Here is a 24,968-nt window from a genome sequence, read left to right on the forward strand (position 1 = left end):
TTTTTTTTTTAAAGTAAAACATGCATCATTCAAATGAAGAGTGGTTTGTTTTCCCAAATTTCTTTTAGGGATTTGAGGCAGAATATTACATTGATTAAATAAAAATATATTATGATTAAATCTTTGAGGAATGGTTGTCATTTTAAATTTTACTAAAATCCTAGCGAGTTCTGGGAATGGTTTAATACTTTCCTGAGATTTCCAAGCAGAAGTATGATGAATAAAGTATATCTATACCTAATCATAAAGCTTGAATCAGCATTTCTAAGCAGGCAAATTTCATTAAGTTGGTCTAAATATTTGATTATAAGGCAGGTGTAGCACTGAACTCCCAGCATGCAGGTTTAAGATCCCCAATTTAGGCTCACAAACAATGTTAGAATGTTTTTCCCTTCTCCCCCTCTCATAACTTTAAAATATTAATTATTACAGACACAGAGAGAAGCCCTCAAGCAAGCCTTTAGCATAGAAAAGACCAGGTGAAATGGATTTATTTCTCTACTCAAGCAAGAACTTATCCTCCCAAAACCCAAAACTGAAACTGAGATGCAGTCACAATGAAGAGCCATTTGCGGAGAAGGGCCCTTGCAAGTTCAAGGTTGTAATGATGCCAAAATATGATGAGGATAATTACATATGGCAATTTTCTGTCCATGGTTATAAATTTATGCATAGTTAATATAAATTTTTGTAATTTTATTATAAAAATATTGTTTGGTATTAGAGTAGGTAGTTACAGCCTTCCTTTCACCAAATTGATTGTAACTGAGGTTTTCTTTTTTCCAGTTTTAACTGAGAAATTTTAACCTTAAATCTTCATTCTCCAAAGTGCTAAAATATAGATTTTAGCAACAAAGAAGTGGTGGGCGGGGGAAGCCACCAGGCTTTTCTCTTGGAATCCATGGATGCCAACTTTTCTCAAGTTCAGAATTTAGGTATCATTACAACCATTCCCTAGCTCTGTACTTGGGGACAGTTAAAACCTTTTGGTGGGAGTAGAATTCTTGCTTTCTTGAGTTTGTCTGTGTATTTGGAGAGGTTGTGAAGAGGGCTGGGGAGAAGGTGATGCTCGAATTTGTGGACTTTGATCATTAGAATGAGATTCCTCTTTTTTTTCTCTCTGTCCTTGTGGTTTTTCTTTCTTTTTTTCTGTACCACTGTAAAATAAAGTATAACATGGAACAACACATATTTAAACAAATAAAAGATATTTCAAACGATGGAAAAAGTGATTATAGAATTCAAAATCCTAAATCATACAAGTAATACAATTTACACTGTTTTCATTTAATGATGAAAATATCTCTTTGAAAATTCTGGAAGCTATTAAAATCTTCAGTAAAGAATTTATAAGAATTCTAAGGCAATATATCCTATGAAGATTGTTTTGGGACCAAAATGGCCCGATGCATTTTGCCATCTTGGCAGATTTTGGGGAACAACAGCAGCTCTCTTTATTGACTTCAACTTACCCAAATCAGAACATCAGTGACACTTTCCATTACCTTTGTAAAACATACTGAATGATGTCAAGGCACACAAACCCCTATGTTTAGTAGATTATTCTGATTCCCATTTCTTCTGTGTTTTTCTCCTCCTGCCAGTTGAGTTTTAAATTTATCAGGAATTGTAGGTGTCCCCCCCATCAATCCAGAACGTGTTTATGTCAATTGCACTGATCATTTCAATTATGTAAATTAATTAAATACAAAGAAAACTGACAAAATACACACAGAAAAAAAAGAACTGTAATTTCCATGAAAACTAAGCTGAATGCTCTGGAAGACTCCATAAAATAGAGTCAGTAAAAAAAAATTGCCGTTAAATTTTATGTAGGTGAGACAATTACACAAAGTTGAGGGGAAAAAAATTATAAGAGGAAGGGATGGGTTCTAAAATCTTGTTTTGCAAGAGTTTTAAATTTCTTACTCAGTCTTAAAGTTGAAAGTAACAATTATAAAAAATAATTTCTGGGGTTAGAAAGAGGGTGGGAAGCTTGGCCTTTCATAAAAAAAATTGACACATCTTTGCGAATATATTTAGAGTTAAAATATTTAAGATATTCACGTATAAATTCTTGTGATTCTGCACTTTTGACTCTTATTTAATGAAGCACCTGCCATTCCCAATCATTGGGTAAGAGTCCTTATATTTTTGACAATATTACAAACCAGATGAAATCAAGACCTGAATTCCATGGTTGAAAAGGCAGAAAGCTATCAACTGTCTACAGTTCTTAATCAAAGGACATCTTATAATTTGACTAAAGGTGCATAGTCTACAAGGAAGTATGTTTAAGAACATTTTAAACAAATATACATAGCAAACACAATTTATCACATAGTAATAGTTAAAAATGTTAAAATATAATTTTTTAATTAATTAAAGAATGCACATGCACGTGTGTGGGAGGGTGGAGGGGCAGAGGGAGAGAAGCTCAACCAGACTCCCTGCTGAGCTTGGAGCCCAACAAGGGGCTCGATCCCTTGTCCCATGAGATCATGACCTGAGCCAAAACCAAGAGCTGGACGTTTAACCTACTGAGCCACCCAGGCGCCCCTAAAATATAATTTTTAAAATGACAGTTAATCTGATTCAGTTCCGATATCTTCTGATTTCAGACCAGCCCCCAACTATTTATTGTTCACTTTTTAAAAGTATGTGCTGAGAAATATAGTACTAAAGTACGTGCTGAGAAATACAGTTCTACCTCAAAAATAGACTAACTCTGAAATTTAAAACTGACTTAGAAATTCTTTCTTGTTGATCTTCAAACTATCCTGAATGCACAGGCCACCAGTTTTATGTGGGCCCGGTACAACCTAAAAGAGATTTTCCTCCTAGGGATTTAAAAGCAAAGTCCAGAGCCTCTGCACCATAAAGTAAAAAGCTGGTCTTAAGATTACTGAGTTACTATTGTGCATAAGACTGATCACTGTACAGGACTACAGTTACATAAGAAAAAATGGGCTGAACCCAAACTATTACTAAATACAAGGAAGTTTATTAAAAATATTAAAAATTTCCACAATGCATTTGTTTTTTTATAATTTGTCCTTTTCTCCTAAAAGGGAAGCATAGGCAATACATTTTGGCATGCTTTGGAGAGGCCTTTAAAAGGCCTAAAGATCAGGGTGCCTGGCCGGTTCAGTCGTGGAGCATGCAACTCTTGGTCTCAGGGTTTTAAGTTTGAGCCCACATTGGGGGTAGAGATCACTTAAAAATAAAAGATCTTAAAAATAATAATAAAATAATAAATAAAACAAAAGGCCTAAAGATCTTGTCAGTTCTTCACCATTCCTGTAGCCAAATGTTTGGTTAACATCTATAAATCCACATTAATGAATAATTCAGTCACTCGCATTAATTTATTAAGACAACCATTTTCTATCAAATACATTTTAAAAATTATTCCATTACTTGAGGTTTTTCCTCAGTTATTCTTTGAAGAAAACAGTTGTAAGATTATGTAGTTGATTTCTTATGGTCTCTCCAAATTCTATATGGGATAACTTGCTAGGAATTACACAAAGTGGAAAAATTCTGTAAAGCAATTTTACCGAAACAACAGATTAATTTATTAATGAAAAGAACATATAGAATGTAAATCTGTAGTTTACTGAAACATTTTTTCTGCAGTATGTCTACTGCCTGCCTACCATCCCCTAACACACACACACACACACACACACACACACACACACACACACACACAAAACAGTACTATAATATTTTGAATTATGCCTTAATTTTAAGGCATGGTTAAAGAATAAAAGTTACAATAGTGTTCAGCCTCCACTAATATATATACTGAAGAGTCTTTTTCTCCTTTAAAAATTGATGTATCAAATGCACTGCTTGCTATAGAAAATTTGCTTATATAATTAAATATAGTGATGCTTATCTCATCAACAAATGCTGGTTAAAAAGAAACAAAACAAAACCAGGAAATGAAAATACTTTCTTCAGTAAGAACGCAAAAGCTTCCTCACACAACTGGATAGATAACATGAATGCAAACGAAGTGAGAGTAGGGGCTGGGTGTCTACATTCACAGTTAAGAATTCAAAGGACATGCTCACTTTAATTCCATACATCTCTATTTCATTTTTTTTTTTTCGAAAGTAGAATGAATGATCTCTTTCAGACAATTTTGCAATGTTAGCTTTTCTTTCCCTTACAAATGGATACCTTTTAGCAGCAGATGAAAGAGTTTCTTTTCTTGCAATTGCGACAGAGCTGGTGTGGCTTGGCTTTCTGTTTGCACCACTCCCGTTGGTTATACAGGACATAGAAATAGCTTCTCGAAGTCCTGGCTGGCCTAAAAGTGGTTAAGAAAAGATTTTTACATCAAACTTCAAAATACTCCTCAAAAATTGGGAGTTTAAAAAATTAAGTCCATTAGTGTTTAGAACTAAGTAAGCAAACTGCTCCCTCTGGTATGCAGCATACAATATTAGTGTCTCTAAACTTAATCTCATCAAAACAGACCTATAAAAAGGCCATGCCAAATTAGTACACCGTAGCTAGACAGTCTCTAGCAAAATGGTTTGCCCTATACACATAGCAGCTTTAAAACACATGATGCGAAGTAAATCACAGATTTCCACATCACCGATTTTCAGAAATCACACAGGTTCTACTGAAATCAAATTATTTAGAAATCCTAGAACCAAAAATGTTAAATCTGAGTTATTCAATATAAATAAAGCATAAATGTATAAAGCAACCTCTGCTTTCTTAATTTACATAGTAGAAGGACTGGAAATATGTGATAGGTATGCTGGTGTGGTTAGGAAGATTCAAAGTTACAAGATAAAACGGGCAAGTTCATTTAAAAATTTGAGAATAGAGAACAGTTTTGAACTTTTGGACTCAATTTTCTCACATACATACAAAATCTAACTTGGCCAATCTCATCTTTGTTTGCTTGCTTCTCTTCATAAAAACACGGAGCAAAAAACTTTTGTGTATAGAGCCTAAAATATTTGGCACCCTAGACTGTTCCATATTTGATGGTATAACACTGCATTTTTGACAAGAACAAGCTGCTGGGGGCCGCTCGTATCATAATCATCTATAATGTTTCCTTAATACAGGGATTCCTAGACCTAACCTCAGACCAAATAATTCAGAAGAAAGGAAGATGGAAACCTATCGTATTTGCTTTTTGAAATTTCCCAGGAAAAATTTCACTTATAAGAATGTACAGTAACTTCTAAATTATGCTAATATCATCAGTCATCAGATCTGCTACTCTGTCAAACAGGTGACTCCTTGTTGTACTGACAGCTTTTTTTTTTTTTATTGTGGTAAAATACTTATAACAAAATTTACCATTTTAAGCATTTAAAAAGGTACACAGTTCAGCGGCATTTAGTATAGTCACAATGTTGTGCAACTACATTCGATTCCAGAACATTCTGATCACGCCAGACACCTTCTACTCACTGAACAGTCACTCCCCATTCCCTCCATGTCAACCATTAATTTGCAGTATCTCTATATATCTGCCTATCCTGAATACTTCATGTACATGGAATCATACAAATGTGCTCTTTTGTGTCTGGCTTATTTTACTTGGCACAATGTTTTCAAGGTTCATCCGTGTGGCAGCATGTATGAATACTTTATTACTTTCTATGGCTGAGTAATATTCCATTGTATGAATATACCACATCTTGTTTATCCATTTATCTGTTGAGGGACATCTGGATTGTTTCAGTCTTTAGGCTAATATGAATTGCGCTGCCATAAACATTGGCATGCAAGTTTTCATTCGAACCTCTGTTTTCAACTCTTTTGGGTATAGAACTAAGGAGTAGAACCACTGGGTCACATGGATATTTTATGTATAACCTAATGAGGAACCACTAACACAGCAGCTGTACCATTTACAATCCCACCAGCAATGTATAAAGGATTCTTATTTCACCACATCCTTTCAAACACTTGCTATTTTCATTTTATAAAAAAAGATATTTATTTTGCAAGGGGGCAGAGAGAAAGGGAGAGGGAGAGAATCTCAAGCACACACCCCACTGAGTGTATAGCCTGCCATGGGGCTCGATCTCACCACCCTGAGAACATGACCTGAGTCAAAAATCAAGAGTCAGACGCTTAACTGACTGAGCTACCCAGGTGGCCTGCATTTTTTTTTTTAATTATAGCTAAAATTAATATAAAGTGCTCAGTTAATATTAACTGTGGTTTTGATTTGCATTTCCCTAATGAGAATCTCACTGAGTTTGTTGGCCATTTGTATATCTTCTTTAAGGAATTATCCACTCAAGTCCTTTGCCCATTTTTCAATAAGACAATATGATGTAAATTGTTCATAACGCTCTCTTACAATCCTTTTATTTCTGAAAGGTCCCCACTTTCATTTCTGATTTTAGCAATTTAAATCTTCCTCCTTTTTCATTCTACCTAAAAGCTCGTCACGTTTGCTGATCTTTTAAAAAAATCAACATTTGGTTACATTGGTTCTCTTGTTTTTTCTGTTCTCTATCACTAATCTTTATATTTTCTTTCCCTCTGCTAACATTGCATTGGGTTTAGTATTATTCTTTTTCTACTTCTTTAAAGTTAGGTTACTGATTTGAGATCTGTTTTAGCACAGGCATTTACAGCCACAGATTATCCTCTGAGCACTGCTTTCACTATATCAACAGTTTGGTTTTGAAATATAATTTTTTTTATTTTTTGTTACATACCAAAAAAACCCTGTTAACCACCACATAAAAACAAACATATAGTCTGCAATCCACTTTCTATGCTCTTTCCATGTCCCAAACCTCATCTCAAAAAGGAGATCAATCACACCCATTATGTATGGTACCAGAGCTGCATACCTATTACATTATAGCTACTATATCAAAACCAAAAACCAAAAAAATGCAAGTGTTGAAAAGGATGTGAAGAAATTGGAATCCTTGTGTATTTCTGGAAGGAATGCACCTCAACCTTCTGCATTCTGGCTATCATCTAACCACTTCACAGACATTTTTCTTGCCAAGATGGTGATCTTGGTTCTTTGTCACTAAATTCAATGGATACTTTCCAGTCCTTATCTTGCTCAACGTTCCTTCAGCATCGAATACTGCTGATCATTCAGGCAAGGACAGTAGTCAGGCAAGGACAATGTCCTTAGTTTCTAGGACCCTGCCTTTGACTGAATTTCTTCTTAGCTCTCTCATATTTTTTCTCACTCTCATTTGCTGGATCTTCTTTTCCTGCTTAGATCTCCCCCCACCACCAAAATTTATTTATTTGAAAAAGAGAGCGAGAGTGCTCAAACAGGGGAAGGGACAGAGGAAGAGGGAGAGAGAGAGAATATCCAAGCTGACTCCCTGATGAAACAAAGTGTTTACAAAAGAGTAAAAGGCAGTTACTGGCATCAAGGAGTTCAAAATCTTGCAAGAGAATCACACAGGCAATGAAAATATGTGGTAAGTACAGTAACAGTGATATTAACAGAATATCATGAAAATACATAGACACATAATTCTGTAAAGATGATTAGGAACACAGAGCTCAAGAAAGATTTCCTAGAAGAAATGCTGAACAAACTGTTAAGCCAGGTAAAACGTAGGTGATAAGATACTTGGATCTTATTCTAGTACGTGTAAAGAAACAGAAAGAATTAATAGCAAAGTGGGGTGTGTATGTGTGCATGGAAGGGAGGAGGTAGACAAAAAGCTCTTTGTATGGTGAGAAGTAGAACAAGAGGGAACAGAGTTCAGATGGCAGAAGTAAGCAGCAGTCAGATCATGGAGACTTTATCTATAGAAGATAGAGACCAGTAAAAGGGTTTGAGCTGAAAAAAGGATTTAGTCCAATTTACATTTTACAGAAAACCCTCTAGTGGCTATGTTTGGAGCAGAATTCAGGGCAGTGGTCCAAGCATAAGATGATGGGGACCTGAAATAAGAGCCTGATAGTATGAATGCAGAGGAGGAGTCAGTTTTAAGAAATGTTTAAGACTTAAAGAATAAGGAGTTCAGTTTGGGGACATTTTACATTTACAAATGCTGAAGGATATACACACAAGCAGGACAATCTAGTAAGTAGATAGACAATTCTGAAGTGCTAAAGTCCAGATCTGGGAACAATTTGGGAACTGGCACTAATAAGTGGCTGTGAAAATCATGAAAGTAGGTGAGTGCTGATGTTACCTCCTGCAAGGAACTTTCAACTCCAGTTTAAGTATTTATCCTAGGTGCTCCCAAAATATCCTAAATTTACCTTTTTAATACCAATTACCTATAATTTTGTAATACTGACCTGTCTTCTCAGTTTACCTGAGGTCCTTCGGGGGGGGGGGGCAAGGCAGTGTTTTATATTTCTTTAATCCCCAGCACCTAAAACAGTGCCTTGTACAGTGAAAAGATGAAGGAAATAGACATTGTCAATACAGTAAGTGGTGGGGAGTAATATTAATTATCAAACGCTTCTATGTGCTAGGCCTTGTCCTAGGTACTTTACAAGTGGTATATCCTTTAATTTTAAGCATAATCCTAAAAGGGATTTACTATTATCATCCCAATTTACTGCTGAAGAAACTGGAGAGATTATTAACGTGCTCAGGGTTCTATTACAGTAGGCAGTGAAATGCAAATTTGAGTCCAGGCAGAAGGAACAGTAACTAAGTAGAAAGAATTCTGCCTAATATAGAGAGACATTTTAAGCTGTGCCAGGATAACAGATAGGAATTTACCAGGGGGAGTATGGGGAAAGGAAATTTTATGTAGATAATAGTACTAAATCATCAAGGTCCCCAGATACTAATAAAAATAGCAAGAAAAGGCCAAAAGAAGATTTTCATGGTGTCTTTCAATCCTACAGTTTAACTTGAGATAGCTCTTGGTTCTGGGAATCCTTAGTATTTGAATGAAAGAGTAAATGATCTCCCAAGGTAGAGGCAATGCACTAAGTAAAGCAGAGGCAAAAAACAAAAAGGAACTGTGGGTGAATGCTTGTTTTTCAGTTGAGAAGTCTAAAGTGTATTCTTTGAAAATCAGGAACTGGAAGAATGGAACATAAAAATGATTACTACAGTTACACAAATCCATGACTGGAATGCACCATTAGATAGAAAGACAGACAGACACAGACACAGACAGACAGACAGACACAGACACGCATACATATATATAGATAAATATCTATATCCCTCTCTTCCAGGGCTTGGGCATTATAAAGTCTGAGCTGTAATCTCAAAAATTAGCCTACAAGACTGGAAGCAACAGTAATCTCTAGTAACCAAAGGTAGAAAAGTAGTTCTAATTTTTTTTTTTTTAAAGATTTTATTTATTTATTCGACAGAGAGACAGCCAGCGAGAGAGGGAACACAAGCAGGGGGAGTGGGAGAGGAAGAAGCAGGCTCCTAGCGGAGGAGCCTGATGCGGGGCTCGATCCCATAACGCCGGGATCACGCCCTGAGCCAAAGGCAGCCGCTTAACCGCTCTGCCACCCAGGCGCCCCAAATAGTTCTAATTCTGAGCAGCAACCCAGCTGAAATAAATAGGCTAAAAGTCTGTAAACCAGGAAGATATTAATTTCGTTTTAATAACAGTAGAAACCATCATAATACCAGTTAAAAGCCAACAAAATTTTTATACTTTATGATAACATGAGAATGCTAATCATACGGTTTATATTCCTGATGACAGACCCAAGCATATGATCTTTCTGATAACTTAGCCTGACAATTCCTAAACACTAATGAACTTCACTATACTCTAGACTCACACAGTAAAGTTATCAGTAGAAACTGCTACATATTCAAAATCTCAAAATCTAGGGGCACTTGCATGGCTCAGTGGGTTAAGCATCTAACTCTTGGTTTTGGCTCAGGTCAGACTGAGCCCCACGTAGGGCTCCGTGCTCAGCATGGAGTCCACTTGGGATTCTTTCCCATTCCCTCTCCCTCCACCTTTGCCCCCCGCCACCTCAAATAAATAAATAAAGTCTTCAAAATCTCAAAATCTAAAATCCTGGCTACCCTCATACGTAATATCCTCTTGTTCCTGCATCTATCCCAATCCCTCCCTCTAAAGCATTTTTTTTTAAAATCACAATTTCCTGCTTCTAAAACTTTCTTCTTCTTCTTTTAAAGATTTTATTTATTTCAGAGAGAGAGAGAGAAAGCACAGCAGAGGAGGGGGAGAAGCAGAGGGAGAAGCAGACTCCCCACTGAGCAGAGAGCGAGATGTGGGGCTTGATCCCAGGACCCTGGGATCATGACCTGAGCTGAAGGCAGACGCTTAACCATCTGAGCCACCCAGGCGCCCCTAAAACTTTCTTCTTCCCACATTCAATTTAACAAGTACTTGTTGAGTCATCCCAAGAGTAGCTAGGTTAGTAAGAAACTGTCCCACCTTCAAATAGTTTACAATCTAGCAGAACATCAAATATACATACCAAAACAGACACACGCAGAACTTTTTAAATAATTCCAAGAAGAGACAAAAAATGGAAATACTTTCAGGAAATATCAGGAAATAGTTTGAGCCTTAAATGATGGGAAAATTTTTGATCAGGAGAAGGGTAAAGGTGGTACATGGAGAACTCTAGGTGATATTCAAAATCTTTTATTTATCTCATATTCTCTATCATATGCCCCACAGCTCCAACTGCAGACCTCTTCCACCCTCTTCATATAGTCAAGCTCCTTGCCTTCTGTCTCACAGGAACATGAACTTTAGTCCTTTTAACTCCTAATGGCCCCTAATTTTTTAAAAATATATTTTGAGCTGGGAGCACCTGGGTGGCTTAGTCGGTCAAGCATCTGACTCTTGATTTCAGCTCAGGTCTTGAGCTCAGGGTCATGAGTTTGAGCCCAGGATGGAGCCTACAGGAAAGAAAAGAAAGAAAAGAAAAGAAAGGAAGAAATGAAGAAAGAAAGAAAAGGAATAAAGAAAAGAAAGAAAGGAAAGGAAGGAAGAAAAGAAAGAAAAGGAAGAAAGAAAGAAAGGAAGGAAGGAAAGAAAGAAAGGAAAGAAAGAAAAGAAAGAAAGGACAAAAGAAAGAATGAAAGAAAGAAAAATGAAAGAACAAAGGAAAGAACAAATGAATGAATGAAAGATAAGTATATTTTGAGTTGAAATGAAAAAAGAAGGATCTGACCTTCATATAGAAATGGAACTCTGGAAACTGTGATGGCTGCCTGGTCTGAGGCAGTATCCACTCATACTTCTATATACAAACAGCATCTCAGAAGTCTGATCTGTTGTCAAATAATAAAACACTCTCCCAAAGATTTGACACAGAAGAGGAAGGCAACATGATAACCACAGAAGCAAGATGCTATGCTGCTGGCTTCAAAGATGGAGGAAAGGGCCATGAGCCAGAGAGGGCAATGGATGCAGTGGCAGCCTCTGGAAGCTGGAAGAGACTAAGAACAGATCCTCTCCTGGATCCTCCAGAAAAAAACAGCCCTGCTGAAACCTTGACTTTGGCCCAGTGAAAATGAGTTGGGACTTCTGACCTCCAGAATTGTAAGAGAACACATTTATGTTGTTTTAAGTGACTAAATTTATGGCAATTTGTTACAGCAGCAATAAGAAACTAATACAACCATAAACCCTCTTGTAATGCTAGTATTAATGGTCACTTTTCTAAAAGTCTAATTGCTTTTAGTTACCTTAAAAAATAAAAAAGTAAAAAAAAAAAACAAACAAACAAACCAACAACAACAACAACACTCTCCCGTCTCCTCCTACAATTACCAGTCATTTTAGCTCGAGGGCCCACCAGGAAAATTCACACCTTCCAACCTGATTAGTGTAATTTACTTATCAACAGCATTTACAGCAAATCTATGACAATCTCTGTCTTCTCCCAAATGTTATTTGGAGTAAGAGTCAATGATACAGACCTGTGCCTATATGCTATCCCAGATTCTACATAATTAGGATTGTTTTCTTTCAGAAAACTGACACCCTCTACATTTCAATTTTGCTTCTGGGTTCTCTCATTTCTCAAGTGGCATTTGCAATGCTTGATACTTTTGGTTTACCAGCAGTTTCCTGGTTTAAAATGACTAATTCCCAACTTCAGATAAATCTGAATCCTTTGCTTGTATACCATTGTATACTAACAGCTTGTCTTCACATAATGCCACTGGGCTGTATTCTCAAATTACATTCATTTGGTCACCCCAAGAGGTCTTAATGGGTTTCCCAGGCACCAGCTGTGACATAATTTGTCTTCCTGGCAGTTAATACTGCCAAAGTGTTCCCTGGGCCTTCCCGTTTGTTCCAAAGTACAGGTAATGTTTTTTTCTTTTGGCAGGAACTCAATTGTAACTGCTGCATATATTATGAACATATGCTGCCAAAAGGAAAAAATTCTCCAACAGAAAAGAAGGTATATGAGAAACTTAAATGACTCGCTACCTTAAAAACTGTTAGGAAAACTTTCTACCTCAGTTAAGCGTCTAGCATAATATACTCAAGAAAAAAATGGGGCTTAGCTTTTAATACTGCTGGCACACGGGAGAGGATAAACTAAAAGAACTAAAAATACCGAAATGACTAGTTAGGTGTATTTCTGATTTTGGCATTTACTGAATGGCAATAATACTATGAAGTGACGCAGTAGAATGTCATTAAGCCATCAGCATATACACCATTAACATCTAGTTTTAGTCAAACCTAAAGCCAAATCATGCCCTCCATATTACCACCACCTACAAAACTAGTTGACTTTATCAATAAGGAAGCTGACCTATACTTTTAACCACAGCTTCGTAAAAAGATTTCACACTTATTTATCCACGGGGCTTTAGCCTTACTTCTAAAGAAAAATCCCCCTGAAAATGTAGCTATCTCAAGAAGATGATAGTGACTGTTGTCCTGTCAGTAATTTACATGAAAGTGAATACAATAAATTCTAATTTCACAGAGGACTAGACTCTTGATCAGGTCATGATCTCAGGGGTGTGGGATCAAGCCCCATGTCAGGCTCTGTGCTCAGCATGGAGTCTGAGCTTTTCCCTCTCCCTGCTCTCTCTCTCTCTCTCTAAAATAAAAACCAAAAAAAACCAAACAAACCCAAAAACAAACTTACAGTTGATCTATCAGGTTATATACAAATGTCAATAGTGAAGAATCACCTAATATCTTTTCCAATTATTTCTACTGTGTACTATATACAAACTCCAAGATAAAGCCGTTTAGAATTTCCAATAATAAATTATAAAACTTTAAATATGTATTTCTCTCAATGTCTGAATATCAATCTTAGAAAACAAAGCTGGTCAGGCAAGTTTCTTCACTAAAGGGAACTAGAGTGATTAATTTTTTTTAAAAGATAGATTTATTTATTTGTTTGACAGAGAGAGCGAGAGAGCACAAGAAGGGGAACAGCACAGGGAGAGGGAGAAGCCCCGCGTTGAGTAGGGAGCCTAACGTGGGGCTCGATCCCAGGACCCTGGGATCATGATTTGAGCCGAAGGCAGATGCTTAACCATCTGAGCCACCCAGGCGCCCCTAGAGTAATTAATTCTTACCAATGAATTATGCTCATCTCTAAAATAATATTTCCCCAAATTATTATATAATCAACTCCCCCATTAATCTATTTTGTGGGCAGCATTTCAAAGTCTGTACCTAAAGTAAAGAAGTAATTTAAAGAATAATCACTAATGGACCCCATTTCAGAATGTAACCATGTTAGCACATTTCAAGAATAGCAGTCATAGTAAACTTATGAAGTAGAATCAATGGAAAGGAACTCAGTATCTAATTAATAAAGTTATTAATAAGAATTAAGAGTTGGGGGGCGCCTGGGTGGCACAGCGGTTAAGCGTCTGCCTTCGGCTCAGGGCGTGATCCTGGCATTATGGGATCGAGCCCCACATCAGGCTCCTCTGCTATGAGCCTGCTTCTTCCTCTCCCACTCCCCTTGCTTGTGTTCCCTCTCTCGCTGGCTGTCTCTATCTCTGTCAAATAAATAAATAAAATCTTTAAAAAAAAAAAAGTGTTAAAAAAAAAAAAAGAATTAAGAGTTGGGGGCGCCTGGGTGGCACAGTCGTTAAGCGTCTGCCTTTGGCTCAGGACGTGATCCTGGAGTTCTGGGATCGAGCCCCACATCAGGCTCCTCTGCTGTGAGCCTGCTTCTTCCTCTCCCACTCCCCCTGCTTGTGTTCCCTCTCTTGCGGGCTGTCTCTCTCTGTCAAATAAATAAATAAAATCTTTAAAAAAAAAAAAAAAAAGAATTAGGGGCGCCTGGGTGGCACAGCGGTTAAGTGACTGCCTTCGGCTCAGGGCATGATCCCGGCGCTGTGGGATTGAGCCCCACATCAGGCTCCTCTGCTATGAGCCTGCTTCTTCCTCTCCCACTCCCCCTGCTTGTGTTCCCTCTCTCGCTGGCTGTCTCTATCTCTGTCGAATAAATAAATAAAATCTTTAAAAAAAAAAAAAAAAGAATTAAGAGTTGGTAGACTGTGGCAGAAAAAAGTTCCAATGTAACAGCTACAGGTGGCTCTGTAACTCCAGAGCTGGGTAAGTCTCCACTAAAAAGCCTTAAATAAAACTGACCTAAATTCACTTCAGAGGCAAAGAACTATGACTAAGGACAACTAAAAAAAGACTAGAAAGAGTGACTTACAAAAAGTATGTTCCTGGAAAACAGGAACTACAGATATTTAATTGTATTTGTATTTTATGACACTGAAACAGGTAAGTGCTAAGTAACTGGTGTATCATACAAATTACTGTCACCTACCAAATTTTTTAAAACCAGGCTTTTAATTTCTCTATAAATGTTTTTTTTTACTGAAATACCTTGGTAAATAAAAAAATCAGAAAAAATTGTTTTTTTCTCAACATAAAATTACAACGTGCTGTTGTTTAAGCATAGTAAAAAATTCTTAATTTTTTAAAACTAATATGAGCTATTTAAAATAATCTTTCAAAAATATTGCAGCTAATAACCAAACACTGCATCATTTTCTCTTTCAGAATTAAAATAGTTACATAGAGTCAGAAGCTGAGGGTACCTAACATCAGTTACAGATGTTAAGTATGTTCTTTCTCTACACCCAGTTTACCTTCCTTGTAAAGCTCACATACATTAACTGATCTGGCTCCTCATTCTACTCCAACAACTCCAGAATCCTTTCTTAAAATCAATTTATAACCAAATAAAGTTTTGCCTGGCTTGGTCCTGGCAGCCCTCAAAGTTGGTTCTCAAAAAAACTTAAAGATTGCAATATAACATTATTAGCCAAAGTGGTTTCTAGTAAGTCTTTTGCCAAACTTATCCCTTGTCACTGACATTATTTATATTACTAACCACTAATGGAGAAGATCAATCCAGCCACCTCTCTAACTCTCCTCTATTAACTACCTAGGCCTAGTGTCTTTGAGGGTGGGAGGTCTAAGAATGGGAATCATGTTGTATATGTATACCACATCCTCTTTATCCACTCATTCACTGAAAGTATACCACAGGGAATATAGTTACTAATAATGGATGGTGACAGATAGTGACAACACTTATCATTGTGAGCACTGAGTATAAACAGAATTGTTGAATCATGATATTGTACACCTGAAACTAATAACATTTATGTCAACTATATACTTCAATAATAAAAATTAAAAATAAGTTAAAGAAACAAAGAAAGAAAGAAAAAGAATGGGAACCACAAAGCCAGGCAGAATGAACCACCTCAACGCTTTCAAGGTGACTCAGCAACTTTTTCATATGTCTATGATCTTCCATTCTCTCATCATTCCAACTCACCTTTTCACCACCCAGGTACAGTTTTACCTTCTAAAAGAGCATCACTGTCTCCTGAGGAAAAGTGGTAAGGAATGAAAAGTTCCACCCCTAACAACCGTGAATATTTAGTAGCCCCGTTCAGTTTTATCTCCTTCCAGTCTATCTCAGAAGTAGTAGTCTTCTAAGGCCAACAGTTTCTTACCTGCTGCTCTACAATCCTTGCTCAAACTCTCAGGAAACTTGCCTCATCAATTACTACCCCTCACTGACACTCCCACTAATAGCATCTTCCTCTCTTCTGCCTTTTTGTCAACATATATTTGGGCTTGAGTCTACAACATCTTAAAAAATAAAAATTAAAGCTGACCTTCAATTTAGCATCTTTCTCTAGCTACTACCGTCTTCCCCTCCCAAGCAAATTTTTTGAAAGTGTGGCTACAGTTGCTACTCCCAGTTCCACAATTCTCAAAATACTGTAATTTGATTTGCAATCCTATCACTCCACTACAAATGCTTGTGGAGGTTTTTAGTAATCTCGTAATTGCCAAATCCAATGGTCACCTCTCAGTCTTTGTTTTATTCAACTTCTTTGTAGTATCTGGCAACATGAATCACTCTTTCTTTGCTGAAATACTAGAGCTTCCAACACAATTGGGAGCCTTGTTCTCATTTTACATTCTCTATCTATGGCTTCAACTCTTATCCATAAGCTGAATATTCCCAAATTCTTACTGCTAGCCAAGACTAGTGTGAACACTAGACCTGCAATTCAGCTATCTATATGCGTCTATCTCCATACCATATATACTGCAAACTCAGCATTCAGTAACAGAATTCATAAATAGCCTCACTTTTCCCACTGTCAAAATGGGGGATAATTATGCTGATGTCCACCTACTCTCTGAAAAAAATCAGGAGGATATATGAAATAACTGAATCAATTGCTTGATTAACATGAAAGAATTTAAAATTCTTTCTAGGTGGTTGGAGGAAGGGAAAGGCCATAGGATATCTGCTCCAAACTCAGAATAACAGCATCCTAATGACTTTCTCTCAACCTGTGAAAACCCTCAATATCTAGAAGTTAAAATTAACAGTGTACTGGGGTTGGTAATGAGTCTCAGAGCTTAAATTCTTCAGGATTCTGCTCACTAATGACCACAGAAGGCTTGGAATAAGGCTATTTAAATGATGATGATTTTTATAACTTCTGACTGACCAAAAAAGTACATATGAGTGTCTACCTCCTATGTTCAAGATACAAAAAGAAGATTCAGTTCCTGCCCTCAGGAACTATAAATTCACACAAATACTATGAAAGCCTGTAAGTACAATCAGTGGTATTACCAAAAAAATTCCCATTTAAAATAATAAATAGTAAACTTTCAAAAATTCTTGGTAATAAAAAAAAGGAAATGAAAAACTATAGTCAGAGTTAATCCAAAAGAGAAATACAGTTTACACTCCCAATTTCAATGTCACTGATAAAATACACAAGTTTTATATATTACTGCAAAGAAAGTGTTGCAAAAAGCAAGACTCTTCCTACTTTAATAAACAATTACCTTTACTTGGAACTGATTTTTTCACTGAGGCTACATGATCTTCAGAGATTGCAAGACGCCTCAAAACATCAGCCAAAGCTGCCTTTAGCACAGTGATTTCATCTTCTTGCTGCTGAACTCGTAACTCAAGAGCTGAGAGGCGATCTTGAACGTCAGATGTACTTGCAGCAGAAATACTATCATCTATAAAATGAAGAAAATAGAGATTTCTTCAAGTGAACTGTTTAAGAATTTCACAACAAATAAGATTTCGGTAAGTCTTTTAAAAGATGATAAAAATTGAGGGGAAAAGCCCACCATTTTTATACAGATTAACTTCTGTAAATATTTTCATAGCTATTCAAATGAATTAAAAATAATAAAAGTTAATATACCTGACACACAATTAAAATTATGAAGATTTTCCCCATGATCCAATTTTCCCTATTATTATACTATCACCTTAACTGGTTTTTTCATTGAAACATTCTCTAAATATATCACTTTGGAGACTTCTGGAAACTTGCAAGACAGTAAACCATCTAGATCATCTTTTTTTTTTTTTTTTTTTAAGATTTATTTATTTGAGAGAGAGAGAGTGTGTGCACATGTGCCAGCAAGGGGGGGGGGGCTGGGCAAAAGGAGAGAATCTTCAAGCAGACTCCCTGCTGAGCGTGGAGCCAGACTCAGGGCTGGATCTCATGACCTGAGTCAGATGCTCAACGGACTGAGCCACCCAGGCACCCTACCAAAACATGCTTTTTAATCACCGCATCATTATCCTACTTCTCTATAAAAATAAAAAAGGAGTACCAATCACTTCAGTTTTATGTATCAGATCAGGAACCACTCACCTTCAGCCTCAATGATCAGAAAGCACTATTTCAGTCTTTACTGATAATACTCCCAAAATGCCACAAAATACTGCTATATATTCTTGCTGTTCTATCGTACCCACTGATGTCCCAACCTCTTGAAAAAAAAAAAAAAGTGTGCCTTCTGTAGAGAACATAGCTAATATTTATTTGCCTTAGGTATATAGCAACAACAAAAAGACTAAATAAAGTTTAGCTACAACAAAGCAATCACAAACCACTTCCAAAGCTATGTAACTTCAGAACATACTGTTTGTTGGGTCAGTCAGAACCCCAAAGTATAGAAACTTCAATTGTTGTTGGCTAATTCACTATAAGCAGGAAAATTCAGAGGGGAATTCAAATTCTTACAGAAGAATGGTTTGGACCAGAGTGATATAAACTGGATCAGTCATTCACATAATAAGGTATAATGTGCCATTTTTGTCATAGAGATAATATCTTCTTAAAAAGACAATTTAACTCAGAGTTGAAAGAGGAAAAAAAAACCTTCAGCATTTAAAAAGCAAAGCTATCATCATTTACTATGGAGCAGTAAACAATATTCACACTTAAGATCATACATGCCTACAGACCTCTTAGGCATACATATGTACTCTCTTCTGCCTTTAGAGGTGTTTCATGGAATCTTTGAGAAGTACTGGTATGGAAGGAAAATTATCTTCAATTTAGACTTTAACAACAATTAGTTGTATAATCTTAGGCAAATTATTTTACTTCTTTGAATCTCAATTTCTTCACCTTTAAACAGGTTATGAGGAAGGTGCTTCGGACATGTCTGACATCCAATAAACGTTAAGATACAACAGAAGAGTACAAAAGTTATAATTTGAGGGCTTTGGGTGCATTTTTTACATAAAAGGCAGTTCTGTCAAACTCTCAGATGCTTAAGAAAAGGAGTAATAAGAATAACTCCATTTCTAACTAATATTTGAGGTCTTTCTCATTTCCACAGTAGTCCAGCTAAACTCTAGCTGAGCCATACTCTTTGTAAGTGTGTTGTATTGTCTCAGTATTATTATTATTTTTTAATTTATTTATTTGGGGGGAGGAGTGTGTGGAGGGGTGTAGCGGGGGGGGGGGCAAAGGGAGAGGGAGAATCCCAAGCTGACTCCATGCTGAGTGTGGAACTTCACGCGGGGCTCAATCTCATGACCTCGAGGTCATGACCTGAAACAAAACCAAGAGTCAGACGCTTAACCAACTGAGCCATCCAGGCATCCCTATGTCACTATTATTTCTGTCTGCCCAGAATGCTTTCCTATTTTCCTTCTTCTGGTGGGAAGAACAGCAGCTCTCCTCTTTTGTGGAACTCCACCATTTTCTTAAGTCCCATTAGAGCCATCAATCAATGATGCCTCGTTATCCCCTCTACTTATGCTACACAGGTTGAACCACAGGAAATGGCCTTTTTACTTGGTAAAAAATATGATTAACTATTAGCAATTTCATATGGCTTAATCTGATACTACCTACAGGAGTGGTTGTGAGATATGGGGGAAGACCAAATGGAATCCTCCAAGTTTCCCAGAGAGGAAACGGTAGCCCATCCTTCTTTGCTAACTATAAGGACAAAGACCCAGAGCCATTAGTGACAGAGAGTTCTGACTGCCCTGAGATCCAGTTTTAGTCTCTGAAGTCCTGGACCTTCAATTCTCAGAGATGCTCTAATATTCCACCTAGCTAATTATGTAACCTGATAAATTCCCTTTTTGCAAGCCATTTCCTATGACCTACAGAAGTCAGTAAATTATATGGACATGCTATTCTATACTATTTTCAATTTCTGAAGGATGAGTTATATATTTAAATTACAGTCAGAGGGGAGTCTGGGTGGCTTAGCTAGTTGGGCGTCTGCCTTTAGCCGGGGTCATGATCTCGGGGTTCTGGGATCAAGCCTTGCACTGGGATCCTTGCTCAGCGGGGAGTCTGCTTCTCCCTCTCCCTTTGCCCCTCCGCCTTGCTTGTGCTCTCTCTTGCTCTCAAATAAATAAAATCTTAAAAAATATAAATTATAATCACAGGTAAAATATTTACGTGATTTTTACCAACACATGATCTTCTTAATTATTTTGGGAAGGTAACAGAGCCTGATGCAAAGATTATCAGACTATAATGTCAAGATTATAGTCCTGGGGTGCCTGGGTGGCTCAGTCGTTAAGCATCTGCCTTCGGCTCAGGTCATGATCCCGGGGTCCTGGGATGGATTCGCGCATCAGACTCCCAGCTCAGCAGGGAGCCTACTTCTCCCTCTCCCACTCCCCCTGCTTGTATTCCCTCTTTTGCTGTCTCTTTCTGTCAAATAAAATCTTAAAAAAAAAAAAAAAAAAGATTACAGTCCTGAGTTTTACTACTGGCATGGTAACTGGCTTTTACAGTCACTTAACTTTTCTAAACTTATTTTTTACTTTTTAAATTTTTAAAAAAGATTTATTTATTTCAGAGAGAGAGAGAGTGAGCACAAGCAGGGGAAAGGTGGAGGGGGCAGAAGAAGAGAGGAAGCAGACTCCCTGCTGAGCATGGAGCCTGATGCAGGGCTCGATCTCCTGATCCAGAGATCATGACGTGTGATGAAACCAAGAGCCAGAGGCTTAGCCAAGTGAGCCACCCAGGTGCTCCAATGACTGAGGTCTTTATTACGTGAAACTTGGATAGTTACATGAAAGGTGGTTTAGCTTGTAAAAATCCTGTATGACCTGCTAGATACTGTGATAAGACACAAGGACAATTTTTCAAAGGGCATAACAAACACAAGGTTAACTATTAACGATGTCCTGCATTTATATTATACCTTTCATATTTATTACCATATCCCCCTCCTCATACTATCTATATTTTATATTTGAGGAAAAAGCTCGAGAAGTTAAATAGCTCGCCCAAGGTCACCAAACCATAGTGTTGATACCTGAGACTCAAACACAGGACTCTTGACTCACAATTTACTCTATTTCACGCTGCATTCTTTAATAATCACAGGAGGACCAAATAAATACATTTTTTTCCACAAAGCTACTAAAGGGGTTTAAACTACTAAGTGACATAATCAGGTTTTTGTTTTGAAAAAGTCATTTTCGTTTCTGTGTGAAGAATGGGCTGGAATAGAGTAAGAGTAAATGTAAGACCAGGAAGCAGGCTATTATAGTAAATGTGAAAGGTGATGGTGGCCTAGGATAGGGTTAAGGTGTCTGTGTGTCTCAATTTGTCCAAGACAAGTATGTCCGCTTTATTAGTACCAACACTATCACAATGCTGCTTCTTGCACTCTCAACTCTCCCCCTTTGGATGATCTATTACGGGGCCAGCAGCGGTGAAGACACAAAGGAACACAGCAGTTGATCCCCACAGTTCCTTATAGCTCCAAAATTCTATAACCCCTTCCTGTCTAAAATCTTGGCTCTTCACCTTTTCAGGGGCAAGAAATCTCTTTGGGAATCCAACAAAAGCTACAGAAGAATAGTGCATGAACTCTGGTGTTACATGGCTTGAGTAAATCTGTTTGCTACTTCCCAGCTCTATGACTGGTTTCCTCACGTGTAATTTCTTCATGCGAATTAGTACTTATCTTAGGCTTGAGGTTGTTAGATAAAATAACGCACGGTACTGCCATACAGTGAGGGTTCGATACGTTTCTATCTTGTACAGTGATGTTTTTTACACTGTTTACTACTGCCACAAAATTGGAAATGACCTAAAGTCCATGGATATGGTTAGTAAGCTATGATACATTCACATAGCAGAAAATTAAAAACAATGAGATAGGTATATAAACTAAAAATTTGAAAGATCTACAAGAGAACTTAAATTGAATGACGAAATGGCAAAACAATACATACTGAAAAATTTATTAAAATACATACATGCACCAACATACTTCTTTAAAAAGAAAGCTTTCTATTTAAATACGTATATACACATAGAAAGAAGTCTAGAAGGATATACATCAAACTAGTGATTGCCTTATTTCTGAGAGATTTTTTTTTTTTTTTTTTTTAGAGAAAAAGGGGTGGGGGAGAGACGGTAGAGAAAGGGGAGAACAGAGGGAGAGGAAGAGAATCTTAAGCAGGCTTCATGCCCAGCACAGTTTACACTCCTTTTCCTAATCCAAGTATATTAGCTCCTTTTCCCTTATACCACAGTATTCTCTCATGTCTTTGCTCCTTCTCAAAATAGTTTCTGGCCTTGAAAGCTTAAATATGAACTACAAATGAATTCTCAAGGGTTGTTAAACTCACTGTGGGGCCAGGGGTTGAGGGAGGTGAATGGAGAGAGAGGGAGAGGAGGTCCATCAGTCTACTGTATTTATTGGCATAAGTCTCTTTTATTAGAGGTGTAAGCAAAGTTATATGTAACTGGTAAACTTCAATACTATAGTTTAAAACTACAATGACAGCTGTTCATAATGCTTCTACTATAATGAATCAGCTAATTTGGCTTGAGTTAAGAAATATCTGACCTTTGCAGAGATAAGTATATTTTATTCTAAATACCCAAAAGTTGGCATTCCAGCATCACATCAGAATAAGACATGCCTATATATTCTAGCACCTTTTCAGTGCCAATGATTTTGTGTAAATCTTTCTAAAATACTTTCTTGCTTTTCTAACAAGGGCATACAATTATAATTTAGCCACTTCTAGATGACTCGGTCTTCATTGAAAATATTAATTACTTTGTGCTGCAAGCACTGTGATAGAGTGATGCCCTAGAGACTACTATATTTCTAATTAAATAATTCAAAGTATTACATTTTCAAATTTCTAATCTTTCCTGCTACCTTTTCTGCTCCCCTCTTTGCAGTTAGGATTAACTATGCCTGTCTGTAGCAATACTTCCCAATCTAATTTCTTACATTATGGAATCTTGGATAACCAAGCTTTTTGAACTGTTTATAAAATGAGAAAATAATCTCTGAAATTAGGACTTCTATTATTTAAAAAATTTTACTAGATATGTATACTACATATCTATATGTACATACATTACATATATGATTTATACAATCTAAACAGAGGAATAAACAAGGCAGTCTCAGGCCTAATATTTGTGTCATTGGAGGCCCAGAAGAAGAGTGAGAAAAGGATTCTAGCTGAAAAAAATATGTGAAGAAATGCTAAACTTCCCAAATTAAAATTTAAAATTCATTAAAATAAGTACATTTTGAAGTCTCTATCTCCACCACACACAAAAATCAAATCCAAGTAGATTAAAGAATTCAGGGCAAAATTATAAAACCTACAGAAAGTAAGAGAGAGTATCTTCATACCCTGGAAGTAGAGGGGAGGATCCTAAATGAGACACAGAAAGGATTACCCATAAAAGATTGGTACTTATCTACATTAGAATTCAGACTGTATGTTTACTAAAAGACACAATAAAGAGAAAAAGCAATTTAAAAACTGGGAGAAGATAGTTTTAACATCTATAACTGGTAAAAGATTAGTATTCTGAATAAAGAATTCCTACAAATTGGTAAGACATATAATCCTACAGAAAAACCTTGACATAAATTCCTCCAGTAAAGACCTTGACTAAGCATCTCAAAGGAAAAGGAACAAATGGCCAATGAACATATGAAATGAGGCTCAATCACCACGAAAATTAAAACCATATTAAATACTTTTCTATACTCACCAAACTGGCAAAACTTTGAAAGCGTGACACTATCAAGTGTTCCCAAGAACTCTCATACATAATGGGTAGGAGGTACACTGTTTCAATGACTTTGGGGGAAAAAATCCAACTATGGAATCATCTGGTAAAACTAAAGATGCACTCACCTTATGACCCAGCAATTCCACTCCTCTCTCTCTATACCATACCCTACAGCAGGGCTAGCAAATGTTTTCTGTTAAAGAGCTAGATAGTAAACATTTTAGGCTTTGCAGACCACACAGCCTCTGCAGCAACTACTCCGATCTGCCTTTGTAATACAAAAACACCTATAGATAAATATGTAAATGACTGGGTATGGCTATGTTCCAATGAAACTTTATTTACAAAACAGGTTGTCTGCTGGCATTCCCAATCTCTGCTCTTGCACACATACACCAAGAGACTTGTTTAAGAATGTTTACAACATAGTTCAAAATAGAAACAAACTGGGAAAAACCTAAATGTTCAACAACTGTAAAATGGGTAAATAAACTGTGATACAAACATTCAACAGAACATTAGAGTGGTAAATTATGGCTACATGCAACATTATGTATGAATCTGAGGAATATACTGGTAAGTATAAAAAGCAAGTCAGATGAACTTAATCAAGTTCAAAAAACATAAAAGTAAATAATATATTACTTAGAATAAAACTATAAAGTAAGAATAATATACACAAAGTTTATGACAATAGTTACTTCTGGTGATATAGGGCAAGGGATAGTACAGGGAGGAATCCACAGGTAATATAACATCTGTGTCATAAAACAATTAAAACACATATTGTGTTACACTCTGGAGGAGGTGGGGGGAGTCAAGTGGTTTTTCTCTTCTGAAAAGAACTTTGGGGATGAGTAAATCATAGTTGATTTCCTCACTTTATTTTTTGGAGAACAACGAAACCAATCTTCGCAAATTAAATTCTAAAACAGATGAAAAGTAGAGATATACTTCCAAACTGAGGTTTTATGTCCTAAAAACAACTAAACCAGATGGTTTTTATGACAGTTTTGAGAGCTAATGGTACTTAGCTGTTACCCATAAATCTCTGGGGAGAAAATAGCCCATTTCAGAAAAGTGTATTATTCAATACACAATACCATCCAAAGAACAAAACTCTGATCTTCCTTGCTAAAGCACTTATGTTAAGACATTGGCA

At 36.7% G+C, this 24,968-nt stretch overlaps 1 protein-coding gene across 3 annotated transcripts in view; it reads right to left on the reverse strand.

Moving 5' to 3' along the window:
• Window positions 1-24,968, reverse strand: part of EML4 (EMAP like 4) — a 156,630-nt gene that overhangs the window by 73,573 nt on the left and 58,089 nt on the right. For all 3 annotated transcript variants that reach the window (XM_045809005.2, XM_045809004.2, XM_087863707.1), the window contains exons 2-4: window positions 17,301-17,483; window positions 4,192-4,321; window positions 984-1,157 (exon numbers count right to left, since the gene is read on the reverse strand). In XM_045809005.2, coding sequence (XP_045664961.1) covers window positions 984-1,157; window positions 4,192-4,321; window positions 17,301-17,483 — 487 coding nt within the window. The remainder of the gene's footprint in view (window positions 1-983; window positions 1,158-4,191; window positions 4,322-17,300; window positions 17,484-24,968) is intronic.

This window comes from Ursus americanus, chromosome 7 (assembly GCF_024610735.1).
Source record: "Ursus americanus isolate L20-20 chromosome 7, mUrsAme1.1.p, whole genome shotgun sequence".
NCBI classification, from domain to species: Eukaryota; Metazoa; Chordata; class Mammalia; order Carnivora; family Ursidae; genus Ursus; species Ursus americanus.